Raw genomic sequence first — 16,421 nt, forward strand, 5'->3', positions numbered from 1 at the left:
TAAAACTCATTTATCTCATTAAATATCAGTCCTATCAAAATTGTTCAAGGAATAAAACTTATCGGAAATTATGTTTAAAGAAACTTTTGTTATGTAACATTTTTCACAAAAACCAATAATAAGCGAGATATTTCGATTTATTTAATTCAGGCCCCCTTATAACCCCCCTTTTAAATAATGTATTTTGATTGCCATATAGCCTAAAATCTAAGTTACAACGAACTTAATTTATATTCCAATTTTCATCGAAATCCGTTCAGCCATTATCGCGTGAAAAGGTAACAAACATACAGAAAGACAGACAGACAGACAGACAGACAGACAGACAGACAGAGATACAAACAAAAATTTCAAAAAAGCGATTTTCGGTTTTAGGGTGGTTAATTGTATATGTTAGGGCCAATTATTTTTGGAAAATCGAAAATTACCAGAAACATATCGGCTACAGTTTTATTATTAGTATAGAAGACTAGCTTAAATTACCCGGCGGTGCCCGGGTTTTAAGTTTTGGTCTATTTCTAAATAAACTATTTGTTAGACATATCGGAGACCTCGGCAAGGGAACTATATAAAACCAAAACGAACCATATTTACTTATGTTTTCTCCTCCCTAGTGACGAATATTAAAGAAAGTGCCACTAATATCCAAAGAAACTGATTAATCGAAATAATTCCATCTCACCTATGAATAGAGTTTTAACAACATTAAGACCTTATGCTGCAGGGATATTAAAGATATTTAACATTGTGATTGATGATAATATTTATCGTACCACGGCATTATGCATTATTAAGCCTTTCTGCCGACAATATATTTAATTTCCTTCAAGGCCAAACTACAATCTGTAACGGATGGATTCTATTAAATACATGGATTTCAGGGTGTTTTGCAGTAACGGAGACTATACTCATCAGAATTCACTCTTCTGGAGAAGGCAATGTAGAACACTACCACAACAGAAAATCATATTTTTCTATAAACGGCCAAGTCATTAGTGACCATAATTTATTAATAAGAGACGGGTTAACAGTAACAGTAAAATAGGCTCTATATTATTATTGCAATATTATAATATTGTAATATTATCACAAATATTACTATAACTTATCATAATTGCTTAAAATCGAATGGCGATAATAGCAATACGTGGGATAAAATCATCATCTTCTTTAGTTATTCCAGTTAATATTGCCACTCATATTACGTTTCGCATGAATTTTTGACACAAATTCTTGTTAGTGCATAATTTTGGTGCGTCAATATTTCGCAATAGTAGGTCTACTATGGCTATTCAATATTAAGTAAATTATGTGGTAGCAATCCTCGTAGTTTGAAAGAATTCTAGAATTCAATTGGATAAAACAGTCTGCTCACTATCTACAAAACTGCATCGAGGAATTCATAATACGGTCCTGGACTGCGTAAAGATACTTATTGCATGAAATGTCTAGTTTTAGCCTTCATGATGTGTAACAACAATGTAATTTAATTTCGTGTTAAAATTTCCAAGGCCTCGTGAAATTCTATGTTGAATACAACAGACAACAATAAAGAACAATTGACTGTAGAAGATTTTGCATTTTAATATAATACATGAATATTTGATCTATTTATTTTTATTTTTTTATATATTTAATTAATTTAACTTCCATTTGCACAATTCTAATGTAACCTATGTTCTTCTCCTGGTTATGAAGGTTAAATGTGCAAACTTTGGCTCATATCGGTCAAAGCGTGTAGATTTGTATAGAGAACATACACACACACATACATACATACCCACATTCAATTTTATATATTAAGATACTTCTTACGAGTCTCCTAAAATTTCAGTTCCTTTTTGGGCATAGACCCGCACCGCATGTGTACACACAAACTGTAGGATTATAATGCAGAAAACTAATAATCTGAACACACAAAGAGAGGTTATGTTTGACTGCAGTGTAGCTAATATTGTTATTGTCTCAAAGGGAGAAAGAAAAAAAATCATCTTATTTTTTCTTTCCTCTTATATTGACGTAGGGTAGAGTAGCATAAATCGCACCCCTTCCTAAATGGCACCACTGCTAGTTTAAAACAAGTTACTGTAGTAGTGTAGCATCTAGTGGTTTTGTTACAATCTACCATATCAACTTCCACCATGTCACTTGATTTCTGCCAAAACATTTCATTTGCCATTCAAACCTGCCATAGAAAAAAGTGCTGCTTCTATATGTCTACCTATACGAACCATTCCAAAAATTTAGAACATGGTGATAGAGTATTTCATATAATCGCTCATGTGGATGTATATTTAGCTAACATTTTCTAACTAAATAATGGATTTGTAGGCAAAGAAATCCACAATATTAAGATGTTATTGGTTAAAAGAAATATTAAAGAACATTTAACTTAGTACGATTTTCGAACATGTGGTGATTATAGGCTAGAATGAAGGAAATAATAACTTATGACGTCGTTTCTTAATTCTCACCACTTTGTAAGTGCCTAATTCGCACCGGTGCGATATGAGCAACTGTAGCAGTTCTAGCCGTACAAAAGAAGACCCAAAAATTTTAACTGAACGAGGAATGCATCGGGTGGGTGCAATATCAAGTGGTGAAAAGGGTGTATATACAACAGATATTTTGTGCCACCTATGACAATTTTTAAATGTCAAACAGTGCATCCTACATTATCAGCTGGTGTTCTTCCAGGATCGTTATTTGTTTGCTCTGATTCAGGTTACATCAACAGTGAACTATTTGTCGAATAGCTCAAAACATTTCATTTGCCATTCAAACCTATCATAGAAAAAAGTGCTGCTTCTATATGTCTATCTATACGAACCATTCCAAAAATTTAGAAGCTAGATTATCTCGGGAAAATGATGTGCTCCTATTTCAGCTTCCTCGTCATAATACTCAAGAGGCCCAGCCTTTAGTTGTTTCTATCTTTAAACTATTTCAGACAGCTAAATCATGAAGAAGTTCTTAGGTGGCTTCGAGATACTCGTGGAGAAAAAGTGACGTAGTTTACAGTTTGAACTGCCTGGTGAAGCACATGGCAAATGTGTAACAATAAAAAACGCATTCAGGAAGTTTAAATGTTAGGTAATTTATGCTCTATTTTTTCAATTTCATTTGAAGATTCGTTACTCTCTTTCATTAATTTCAATAAGCTTGTAATTTGCATTTAATACATTATTCATATTAAATACTGTTCAATATGTTCAGTATTAAAAGCTTTCCATCATCCTGTTCTCTGCAGTTAAAGAGGTGCGATTTAAGAAATAACAGGTGCTATTTAGGAAACCAGTTGCCTAAATGGCACCACTGACAAGTGTTTCGAAAATGTCATTCTACCTCAAAAATCTATACTAATAATAAATCTGTAGCCGAAATTTTTCTGGTAATTTTCGATTTTCCAAAAATAATTGGTCCTAACATATATAATTAACCACCCTGAAACCGAAAATCGCATTTTTGAATTTTTTGTTTGTATGTCTGTCTGTATGTTTGTTACCTTTTCACGTGATAATGGCTGAACCGATTTATATGAAAATTGGAATATAAATTATTACATTTTAGGCTATATGGCATTCAAAATACTTTATTTAAAAGGGGGGTTATAAGGGGGCCTGAATTAAATAAATCGAAATATCTCGCTTATTATTGATTTTTGTGAAAAATGTTACATAACAAAAGTTTCTTTAAAAATAATTTGCAATAAGTTTTATTCTTGAACAATTTTGATAGGACTGATATTTAATGAGATAAATGAGTTTTAAAATTAAAATAACTGCCATCTAAGGCCATGTAATGAATTGAAAAACAAATGACTTCGTCTATAAGGGGCCTTGGACAGCAACAATCGAAAGCTATGAAAGATAGCCTACAGAGAATGTTTCTGTGTTTGTATGAAGTAATATCGGATGCTAAATTAACCGATTTGTATAATTAATTAATTATTTCACCATTGGAAAGTGTAGTTTCTCTAGATGGACATAATGCTATAATGTTATTACAGTAACTTCTGAGTGAATCGAGGAGAGGTAAGATTAAAATAGCTTCTTATGCACAGAAAATTTGATAGGCTATTTTGTACATTCGTTTTCTGTATTTCTTAAAATAATATTTATGTACACTTATTTTAATCTCAGAGAATTAACGAACAATTAGAGTGTATTGATTTAGTATGCAGTAATAGCACGTTAGCTTAGCAATCCATTATTTTATAAATCAAATTTTAACTATGCTCAATTGAATCGTGTTAAAATACATAAAATATATATGCAATAAATGCAATGCAAAAAAGAAAATTGGGTAATGAGCGAAGCAGATTATCTTGCGCTGTTGTAAAAGTTGTTCCCTGGATCAAACGTTCTATTTTAATTATGTAATTACTTTATATTTATTTCTAACAGGTGCAGCGGAGCGCAAGGGTACGGCTAGTATTAAATAAAATTGAAGGATTCTTTTTTACATGAAAGGTAAATGTTCTTGGAATGTATTTCTGTAAAGGAATGCACAAAAAAATTGTATTGTTCAATAAAAATTATAAATGCTAAAGTGGTGCGATATACGCAACCTTACCCTATGTTTCTTTTTTAATTTGACATTTGAATGTTTGTGTTCAACAGTTCATAGCCTGTAATCGGAATCCAGACCAACGAACACATTACGGAGGAGAAATGCCGTCGACCAGCGCATCTAAGGACGTAACATATGAGAGTGATGACGAAGTTGGCGACATGGAAAGTAATGACGAAACTGAAGCGTATATGTCTGCGGACACCTGCCGAGAACGGAAAGGAAAAACCAAGGACTGCAAGGCAGAGAATCCAGGAAACCAGGACTCTCATGATAAGAAATCTGCGTCCAAGTCAGATGATGCGGCAGCGCAGGCAAAAGATAAGGAGCGAAATGAAGAACTCTACGACTTTTACATATAAATCTTATCATCATTTTGATACTCCGAATAATCAGCTTTTTTGGCAATGAACATAATTATTTGCAAATCTCGAAATATGAGTGTTTGAAACTCTGTATAATTGCTCTTGTTTGGCTATATTGTTTATGAAGATAGGTAAAAATTCTCGAGTCGTAATGATTTACTTAAACACAAAATGAATTGTCGATTTTTATTGTATGAAATTCAAGTTTCAAAATAAACTTGTTTCAATTTATTAATTTGATCTTTGATTAAGAATTGTGATATGTATTTGTGTAACGGCTGTATTCCACCTACTCTAGAGCACAGAGAAGACAAACGGAAGAAATGAATGAGAAGGCATGGTAAGAAGAAACAAAGGAACGCAAACATTACCAGATATTTGTGATTGTAAGGACAGAATAGATAGGGCTTTTGAGAGGTTATTAAATGGCGAAATAGAGGACAGAATAGTAAGGGCGGTGGATTTAGCGACAACAAGAGTACAAAAATGAATGAAAGAAAATCAGGGGTGACAATCGTGACAGAAAATAATAGAGAAGAAAATATCATGTAGGCCTATGAGATGAAAGTGTAAGAGTGTAGTAATTTAGGCATAGAAACAATGAATGAAGAGGAATTAAAGTGAAAAACTTCTGAAGAAATGAGAAGTGGAAGAGGGAGGAATTGGAAGTGTAATTTAGTGGATTAGATAAGTTATGTGAATTAATATTTTGTTTTGGTAGTTGCATTGGGGGTACTATAACTGTAGGAGTATTCTAGATATTTAAATATAGGTACGAAAAGAGGCAATAAAATAGGACGTTTAGGAGTGAAGCGAATAGAACGAGTCAAGTACGTAAATAAATAGAGGAAAGAATAGTAGGGAAGTAATAAGGGATGTAGGCTACGTGTTGTAAAATAGAGAAAATGGAAGTGTAGACAAATAGGAAAGTTCAGGATAACACAGAGTGTTTGGAATTGAACGGGTTACATCAGCTTCTTGTCTATGCGGATGACGTGAATATGTTAGGAGAAAATCCACAAACGATTAGGGAAAACACGGAAATTTTACTTGAAGCAAGTAAAGCGATCGGTTTGGAAGTAAATCCCGAAAAGACAAAGTATATGATTATGTCTCGTGACCAGAATATTGTACGAAATGGAAATATAAAAATTGAAGATTTATCCTTCGAAGGGGTGGAAAAATTCAGATATCTTGGAGCAACAGTAACAAATATAAATGACACTCGGGAGGAAATTAAACACAGAATAAATATGGGAAATGCCTGTTATTATTCGGTTGAGAAGTTCTTATCATCCAGTCTGCTGTCAAAAAATCTGAAAGTTTGAATTTATAAAACAGTTATATTACCGGTTCTTCTGTATGGTTGTGAAACTTGGACTCTCACTCTGAGAAAGGAACATAGGTTAAGGGTGTTTGAGAATAAGGTGCTTAGGAAAATATTTGGGGCTAAGCGGGATGAAGTTACAGGAGAATGGAGAAAGTTACACAACACAGAACTGCACGCATTGTATTCTTCACCTGACATAATTAGGAACATTAAATCCAGACGTTTGAGATGGGCAGGGCATGTAGCACGTATGGGCGAAACCAAAAATGCATATAGAGTGTTAGTTTGGAGACCGGAGGGAAAAAGACCTTTGGGTAGGCCGAGACGTAGATGGGAGGATAATATTAAAATGGATTTGAGGGAGGTGGAATATAATGATAGAGACTGGATTAATCTTGTACAGGATAGGGACCGATGGCGGGCTTATGTGAGGGAGGCAATGAACCTTCGGGTTCCTTAAAAGCCATTTGTAAGTAAGTAAGACAAATAAACAGGAAAAAATGATTAGGAGTAGATAGATTTGAGAATATATAATCTTTCATTCTTTCTTGACCCACTCTTTCCAACACAACTTCATTTCTTATTCTGTCTGTCCACTTCACACGCTCCATTCTTCTCCATATCCACATTTAAAATTCTTCTATTCGTTTTCGACTTCGTCGTAACGTCCATGTTTCTGCCCCATACAAGGCCACATTCCACACAAATCACTTCACTAGTCTCTTCTTTAGTTCTTTTTCCATAGGTCCGCAGAAGATGCTCCTTTTGCAGACCTGTGGAAAAACAACTAAGGAAGAGACAAGTGAAGTGCTTTGTGTGGAATGTGGCATTACAATGTTATTTACATATTTAAATATGGTCAACATTTTAACTTATTGGTTCTTTATTGAGGATCATTTACTCTCTTAATTCTTGAATTGTGGTTTGTTTGTGCAACAAGTTGAAAAGTACTAAACAGTAAGTTAAAATGTAGAAGTACTTTAATAATTAAATAAGATTTTTGTAAAACATGTCAGCTACTATCAACATAAATAATATACAAAATATTTCGAAATAAAATAATTAGGAAGTGACGGTAAAAATTATTTTGGGTGTTTGAACACTCCATCTACTAGTGATGTGTTTTCTAAGAAAATATATTAACTGTCTTATTCATTCATCATTCATTCATTCATTCATTCATTCATTCATTCATTCATTCATTCATTTATTTTATTCCATAGATCTTACATGAGCAATGAAGCTTTAAGATGTGGAACATGTCAACATTTTACAATATTACAATTACAATTTTTACAAATTTTTATAGTTTTACAATTTAGTAATTTTCTACAATTTTTACAATTTTGTACAATTTTTTTACATTTTTTTTTACATTTTTTTTACATTTTGGCGAGATGTAGTGAGATGAGATGAGGTCCGAGGATTCGCCAAAATATTACCCGGCATTTGCCTTTTCGGTGGGGGAAACCTCGGAAAAACCCAACCAGGTAATCAAATCAAAGGGGGTAATTAAATCAAAGGGGTTGATGCCAAGGACTCGCCATAGACCATCCGGCTTCAGTCCCACGGCTGGGGAAAACCTCCGAAGAAACCAAAGACCAAAGGGGGATCCAACCCAAGTCCGAACGCAGCTCCGGATCAGCAGCCTAGCGAGTCTGCCGACTGAGCTACATCGATGGCTCTACTAAAAGTATACAATACATAGCCAATCAGATTATTAAATTTACAAACGCAAACGATCATTCATAAGTTGAGCTATATGTATAATACAAAACAATTTAATTAAATTTAAGGCATAAACAATTCAACCAGTTGTGATATACAGAAATTGATAATACATATCATGCAAACTACTTCAAATTACAAACACAAACAATTTATCAGTAGAGCTATATAGATAACTATTCAATTTAAGGCATATACAATTCATCGGCCAAAACTATACAAATATATACAATACAAAGTAGCATACTTTCATTAAGCTATACAAATTTGTGCAATTAATATCAAGTAGATTAATTCAATTTATAATCATAAACAATTCATCACTTGAGCTATACATATTACCATTCAATTTACAGTAGGTCTATATAGTCTACAATTCATGAGTAGAGCTACACAGACTAGTAATCATTTTAAGAACATATACAATTCATCAGCCAAACTATACAAACATATACAATCAAATTAGTTCAATTTACAAACTTATTTTCGTTAAGCTATACAATTCATATGAAGTAGATTAATTCAATTAATAAGCTTAAACAATTCATCAGCTGACCTGTACAGTATACTATTCAATTTACAGTACATACAATTCATCAGTTATGCTAAAAAAATACAATACATAGTAAACAGATTAAGTCAATATAAAAACATATTTTAGTTGAGCTATATAAAATTGTACATGTCATTTAAGTAGAATAATTCAATTCACAAGCATAAACAATTCATCAATTGTGTAGAAGGTATGAGTATGTAGAAATTTGGTTAATTCTTTTCTGAACCTTTTCTCGTTGTTCTTCAAATCTTTAAGATAATTAGGCAGTGCATTGAAGACTGTTATACATGAATAGCGACCTCCTTTTTTAAAACAGCTTAGACTAACAGAGGGTAGATGAAGATCTAATTTATGTCTTGTATTAAAATGATGAATGTCTTGATTAGTACTGAATTTATCTTGGTTTTTAATATACAGCATCATTAGGGAAAGAATGTATTCACAAGGTAAAGTCAAGATTTCTAAGTTTCGGAAAATATTTTTACATGAGGTCCTTATTTTTAACAGTTGACACACGAAAACATGAGCAACTCTGACACAATAAAAATATGCTTATATAAGAAGATCTTTTAATGTGTTTTTAATTAAGAACTGCGACTGGGTGTCAAAACACCCCAACCAGTTCTCAGAAATAAAAAAAAAATATTTATGGAGATGAAGTTTAATACTGTATTTAGGACGCGATACTTCAGGGAGCCACAGTAGTCTAATATTTTTTTTCAAAGACGAGTATTACCCCTGGGCCAAAAGGACGATTTTCACTTCTAAAATTATGTGAACTTCCCGTGCGTTAGTTTCTTCTAATTTGGTACCTGGGAATGATGTAGAAAAATTTGGAGACCTCCAGCTTGTTCGACCATCGGTTCGAATCCTGCTTACGCAGATTACCTACTATAGTTTGTTTTTCGATGTTTCATTTCACTGTAAGGCGAATGTTAGATGCTTTCATGACGAATCTTCCAGTTCATCTCCCCAAAATATTATGTTACCATCATCAATTCCGCCGACGCTAGATGATCTCGCAGTTGATAACATTGCTAAATAAACCATTAATAACTTATAATACCCTTTTAGTGGTTATAGAAATAATAGTTTCCTTGTTTTGAGGGTAAAAGTATGTATAGTCCCGTCGCTCTTATTTCCGGCAGCCAATCACGTTGCAGGTAGGATACATTTAAACGTGTGCATCTTGTGATTCACTGATGATGACGTTATGCATTTCCTAAGGCTCGATAAATGCTTAATATAATCGCCCGCCATTTTGGCTCTTTCGTTGGCGTTCGCAGAAACCACACGAGGAAGTTGTTTGCCGCTAAATTATTTGCTCAATTACAGTGCGTTTGATTTATTATCTTAGGAGCTACGACATGATAATGTTTAACGGTGTGGCAAATAGATTCCTCGTCTGGTAGCTCGGCAACGAAAGAAAAAATATGATTGACGTTACTACCTACCTAGACTATATAGAGCCTTCACTTCCTAAGACGTAAGCAAAGAGGAGGAGTCACGCCGGGAATAACAGCGTCGCGACTATAGTTTCTAAAATTCCTTTTTCTGACATGAAAGTGGTGCTTGGAATTATGAAGGACATCAAGTCTTCTTTTATATTATACCGTCGTCTGTTCAAAAAACAAAACAAAACAAAACAAAACAAAACAAAACAAAACAAAACAAAACAAAACAAAACAAAACAAAACAAAACAAAACAAAACAAAACAAAACAAAACAAAACAAAACAAAACAAAACAAAACAAAACAAAACAAAACAAAACAAAACAAAACAAAACAAAACAAAACAAAACAAAACAAAACAAAACAAAACAAAACAAAACAAAACAAAACAAAACAAAACAAAACAAAACAAAACAAAACAAAACAAAACAAAACAAAACAAAACAAAACAAAACAAAACAAAACAAAACAAAACAAAACAAAACAAAACAAAACAAAACAAAACAAAACAAAACAAAACAAAACAAAACAAAACAAAACAAAACAAAACAAAACAAAACAAAACAAAACAAAACAAAACAAAACAAAACAAAACAAAACAAAACAAAACAAAACAAAACAAAACAAAACAAAACAAAACAAAACAAAACAAAACAAAACAAAACAAAACAAAACAAAACAAAACAAAACAAAACAAAACAAAACAAAACAAAACAAAACAAAACAAAACAAAACAAAACAAAACAAAACAAAACAAAACAAAACAAAACAAAACAAAACAAAACAAAACAAAACAAAACAAAACAAAACAAAACAAAACAAAACAAAACAAAACAAAACAAAACAAAACAAAACAAAACAAAACAAAACAAAACAAAACAAAACAAAACAAAACAAAACAAAACAAAACAAAACAAAACAAAACAAAACAAAACAAAACAAAACAAAACAAAACAAAACAAAACAAAACAAAACAAAACAAAACAAAACAAAACAAAACAAAACAAAACAAAACAAAACAAAACAAAACAAAACAAAACAAAACAAAACAAAACAAAACAAAACAAAACAAAACAAAACAAAACAAAACAAAACAAAACAAAACAAAACAAAACAAAACAAAACAAAACAAAACAAAACAAAACAAAACAAAACAAAACAAAACAAAACAAAACAAAACAAAACAAAATCTGCGGTTTATCAAGGATGCACCAGCACGTAGAATACGGGAATGAAACTACAGTAGTGATGATTTGAACGTTTTCGTTTTACAATTGGAGAGTGTGGACAAGAGAAATAGCCTAATGCAATGATGTCAACGAGAGCCCATATGCGTTGTTCAGAGCACGTACGGCACGCAGGTACAAGTCACTGAAGAACTCAAGGTTTGAATAATTTCGAGGGAAAAATTGTTCCGGGGCCGGGTATCGAACCCGGGACCATTGGTTAAACGTACCAACGCTCTCCCACTGAGCTACCCGGAAACTCTACCAGACACCGATCCAATTTTTCCCTCTATATCCACAGACCTCAAAGTGGGCTGACAACCGTCAAGCAACCAACATTTGAGTGCACACTAACTCTGTGTGACTTTAAATTGTGGTTTTCTGTTACGTACAGTGACGTGTATTATGCAAATTAAGCTTTCAGGAATAACTCCCTGTAAAGTTAATTTGAATAATTTCGAGGGAAAAATTGTTCCGGGGCCGGGTATCGAACCCGGGACCTTTGGTTAAACGTACCAACGCTCTCCCACTGAGCTACCCGGAAACTCTACCCGACACCGATCCAATTTTTCCCTCTATATCCACAGACCTCAAAGTGGGCTGACAACCCTCAAGCAACCAACATTTGAGTGCACACTAACTCTGTGTGACTTTAAATTGTGGTTTTCTGTTACGTACAGTGACGTGTATTATGCAAATTACGTTTCAGTTAATTTGAATAATTTCGAGGGAAAAATTGTTCCGGGGCCGGGTATCGAACCCGGGACCTTTGGTTAAACGTACCAACGCTCTCCCACTGAGCTACCCTGGAACTCTACCCGACACCGATCCAATTTTTCACTTTGAGGTCTGTGGATATAGAGGGAAAAATTGGATCGGTGTCGGGTAGAGTTCCCGGGTAGCTCAGTGGGAGAGCGTTGGTACGTTTAACCAAAGGTCCCGGGTTCGATACCCGGCCCCGGAACAATTTTTCCCTCGAAATTATTCAAATTAACTTTACAGGGACTTATTCCTGAAAGCTTAATTTGCAACTCAAGGTTTGTACATTACACATTGAGGAAGAAGTTGTTCAGTAAGTTTTAGGCTGACTGGACTCCTGACTTCTTATGAGTGAAAGGGGCGAAAATGTTCTTTGTCTGATATATGGAAAGCATTTATTTGCGAAGAGGAGCAATGTGGAACGCCTGAAATTATTAATTGATGTACATAATGATGTATTGAAATTTTGTTGTTTTATTGACATTAAATAGTAATAAATATGTTTAGATGTACTGTAGAGGTTCTTCCGCACTGCATCCATTTAAGTTTATAGAATAAAGTACAAAAGTATGGATGCTAATAGCGTAGACTCGTTATGAATTCTGTCTAAAATAATTGTGAAGATATGTCGTCCATAAATTTTCAGTTTGACAATGGTCCTTACCATTGTGATGTCTTTTGGTTAAGCCGAGGAAAAGTTCTCTCCAGATTCTTTGAATTGCGTGAAAAGAGTCAAGTTGGAAGTTCGCTTTGCCTGGTAATATACCCAGGGTAAGAATATTTGCGGCGCAAATTATTTCTATATTTGGCAGTAAGCACGTACGTAAGCAATTTTCCTCACTTATGAACCTCACAAAACCAAGACTAATACCAAGATTATCAGATGATAATAAGCGTGCTATGCTACGTCATGCTGCAGGAAATATAATTTCGCCAGACATAAGAAGAATGGTGTCGGTTAACAAAAGAGGAAACACTTCTGTATTAGACGAGAAGTCAGGAATTTAAATTTGTATCTAGAAATGTGCTGTTCATATAATAACTACATTATTAAATGTGTAACAGTTTCATAGCAATTAATTAGGTAGGCCTCATTATCTAAAACCTCTAAGATTAAAAATACTATGTTTATTATTTGTTGCAATCCTATTATTTCATTTTTCCGTATGCACAATGTCCTGTAATTTCTTTCACTTTTGAATTGGTAAGTTTAAAACAGGAAAACAGTGTTTTATACTAGTTGGATTATTAGATAATTATATAAACTTAATTATATTCTAGCTATTATCTGTAACTATTTAAGTTAAGGAGAAGCTATGTTTATTATTTATTGTAGCCTACTACAGAGATATAGAACTGACACATTTCTTTCATTAATTGTTTCAAAACGAATTGTGCTAGCGACAACTTATTATGCCTAAAATGTAGAGGAATTTTGGGAGATTATTTACCTCTATAGCAAATGCTGTCCGGCGTTGTCAAATCCGGAGATCTCGGTGGCCACAGGTTCCTGGAAATTATTCGGTCGTCACATAACCGGATAAATGGAACCATGCTTCATCTGTGAACCATGTGATGGACAATATGGCAGGATTTTGCACAATGAATGTCTGAAACCAACAGCAGAATGTTCTAGAGTTTCGATTCCTTGTCACTAGATGCGCAGATGTTTATGATTTATTCCTATTGGTGGCAGCTGTTTTCGACATTTTGTGTCAACGTGAAAATGCAGTACACATTAAATCAACGACTCTTCCTTGTGAAGCAATACTGGATTACGAATTCAATTACAGCTACTCAAAGGGCATACCAGAGAGAATTTGGTGTTCGCAATCCTCCCAAAAGAAACACAATACTGGGACTGGTAAACAAATTGGAAACAACTGGATCTCTGGTGAGTGAAAAGGGCAAGCATCGTTCATCTAGGCTTCCCACGGTTGTTGTTGACGTAAGAGCACGACTGGAGCAGTCACCCAAAAAATCATTAAGACGTTTGTCGCAGGAGACAGGGTACACCTACTCAATGTGTCAGAGAGCCTAAAGCCATATAGGGTTACGGTTGTTCATCAGCTACAGGAACCAGATAAGGATAAAAAATTGAATTATTGTCGTTGGTTTCAGACGTTCATTGTGCAACATCCTGCCATTTTGTCCATCACATGGTTCACAGATGAAGCATGGTTCCATTTATCCGGTTATGTGACGACCGAATAATTACCAGGAACCTGTGGCCACCGAGATCTCCGGATTTGACAACGCCGGACAACATTTGCTATAGAGGTAAATAATCTCCCAAAATTCCTCTACATTTTAGGTATAATAAGTTGTCGCTAGCACAATTCGTTTTGAAACAATTAATGAAAGAAATGTGTCAGTTCTATATAAATCACTCTGTACTTTATAATTCATTGCATTTATTAGAGAGGTACACTGTACAAAACATGTTCCGATTTCTTGTTGTATTGTATGAATGTAACACATTATCTATTATTTAAAAACAGTTTAATTCATCTTGCAGTGACAGGCAAATTAGAGTTCACTTTGCTAACTCTTTCTTATTCTCTGCTGCTGCCTGGAGAATAGATTCATGGCAACCAGTGAGAGCTTGATCGCACGCAGAACCGTCTACGTGTTCTTGACCTTGACATCGCTGGCCTAATGAATGAAGGGAATGCAATATATTTTCTCATTATATGAAGCGACATTCCGAAATTAGTCCTAGCTGACAAAAAATGTTTCACTACTGTTTATTCGAAGTATATTGAAAGTGTCTATTATCACTTTACTATTGCAGACACAAATCCCGCACCGTGGCGTCGTGGTCTAAGGCATCCTGCCTAGGACTCGCATTACGGAATGCACACTAGTTCGAGTCCTCATGGGGGAAGATATTTTCTCATGCAATTTCTCCAAGTGTATAGACCGGTGCCCACCAGCATCGTGATGCACTTGGGGAGCTACGATAGGTAGCGAAGTCGGGTTGCGAAAGCCAGCTATAGCTGCTGGTGGGGTCATAGTGCTAGTCACACGATGATCGTCCACCTCTGCTTCGGCATGTGAACATGACGCCAGCAGCCGGCTGTTCGGTTTGGACCCTTCAAGCGCTGTGGCACCACGGATTATTATTATTATTATTATTATTATTATTATGCCAGATACAAATAAATATATTCAATAAATCAACAGAGAGATAGACAGGCAGACAGATGCCTAAATAAATGGATTAATAAATGGACAAATAAATGAATACGTAAATAAATAAATATAGAAATAAATAAATACCAATAACAATGAATAAATGATCTAACAAATTAATAAGTAAGTAAATAAATAAATAATATCAATTAAAAATGAACAAGAATGAAATAAGTAAATGAATAAATATACAAATACATAAATAAATAAATTCAATAAATAGACAAATAAGAGACACCCAGGTAGATGCAGAAGTAAACTGATGATGAAATGGAAAAATAAATAAACTATTGAATAAATAAATAAATAAATAAATACCAGTAATATAATTAAACGAATGAATAAATAATTACACTCTAAAATGAATAAATAAATAAATAAATAAATATGAATAATAATGAATAAAGGATATAAATAAAAAGACAGAATGACAGATGCATAAATAAATTAACAAACAAATGAATAAGAAAATCATAAATAAATAAATAAATCATAAATAAATATGAATAATAATGAATAAAGGATATAAATAAAAAGACAGAATGACAGATGCATAAATAAATGAACAAACAAATGAATAAGAAAATCAGAAATAAATAAATAAATCATAAATAAATATGAATAATAATGAATATAGGATATAAATAAAAAGACAGAATGACAGATGCATAAATAAATGAACAAACAAATGAATAAGAAAATCATAAATAAATATGAATAATAATGAATAAACGATATAAATAAAAAGACAGAATGACAGATGCATAAATAAATGAACAAACAAATGAATAAGAAAATCATAAATAAATAAATAAATCATAAATAAATATGAATAATAATGAATAAACGATATAAATAAAAAGACAGAATGACAGATGCATAAATAAATGAACAAACAAATGAATAAGAAAATCATAAATAAATATGAATAATAATGAATAAACGATATAAATAAAAAAAACAGAATGACAGATGCATAAATAAATGAACAAACAAATGAATAAGAAAATCATAAATAAATAAATAAATAAATCATAAATAAATATGAACAATAATGAATAAACGATATAAATAAAAAGACAGAATGACAGATGCATAAATAAATGAACAAACAAATGAATAAATAAATAATAAATAAAGAAATAAATAACATAAATGAATAAATAGTAAATGATACATAAATAAACAAAATAAATAAATGATTTAATAATAAATATTAATTAAAAATGAACAAGAAT

At 32.9% G+C, this 16,421-nt stretch overlaps 1 protein-coding gene and 1 long non-coding RNA gene across 2 annotated transcripts in view; one reads left to right on the forward strand and one right to left on the reverse strand.

Annotated features, from left to right (window-relative positions):
* LOC138702681 (serine/arginine-rich splicing factor 11-like) overlaps window positions 1-5,080 on the forward strand; it is an 8,095-nt gene extending 3,015 nt beyond the window's left edge. Inside the window, exon 3 of the mRNA XM_069830007.1 lies at window positions 4,623-5,080. Within this exon, the coding sequence (XP_069686108.1) occupies window positions 4,623-4,934 (312 nt within the window). The 3' untranslated portion in view covers window positions 4,935-5,080. The remainder of the gene's footprint in view (window positions 1-4,622) is intronic.
* Window positions 1-16,421, reverse strand: part of LOC138702945 (uncharacterized) — a 96,507-nt gene that overhangs the window by 52,425 nt on the left and 27,661 nt on the right. The window lies entirely within an intron of this gene.

This window comes from Periplaneta americana, chromosome 7 (genome assembly GCF_040183065.1).
Source record: "Periplaneta americana isolate PAMFEO1 chromosome 7, P.americana_PAMFEO1_priV1, whole genome shotgun sequence".
Taxonomy (NCBI): domain Eukaryota; kingdom Metazoa; phylum Arthropoda; class Insecta; order Blattodea; family Blattidae; genus Periplaneta; species Periplaneta americana.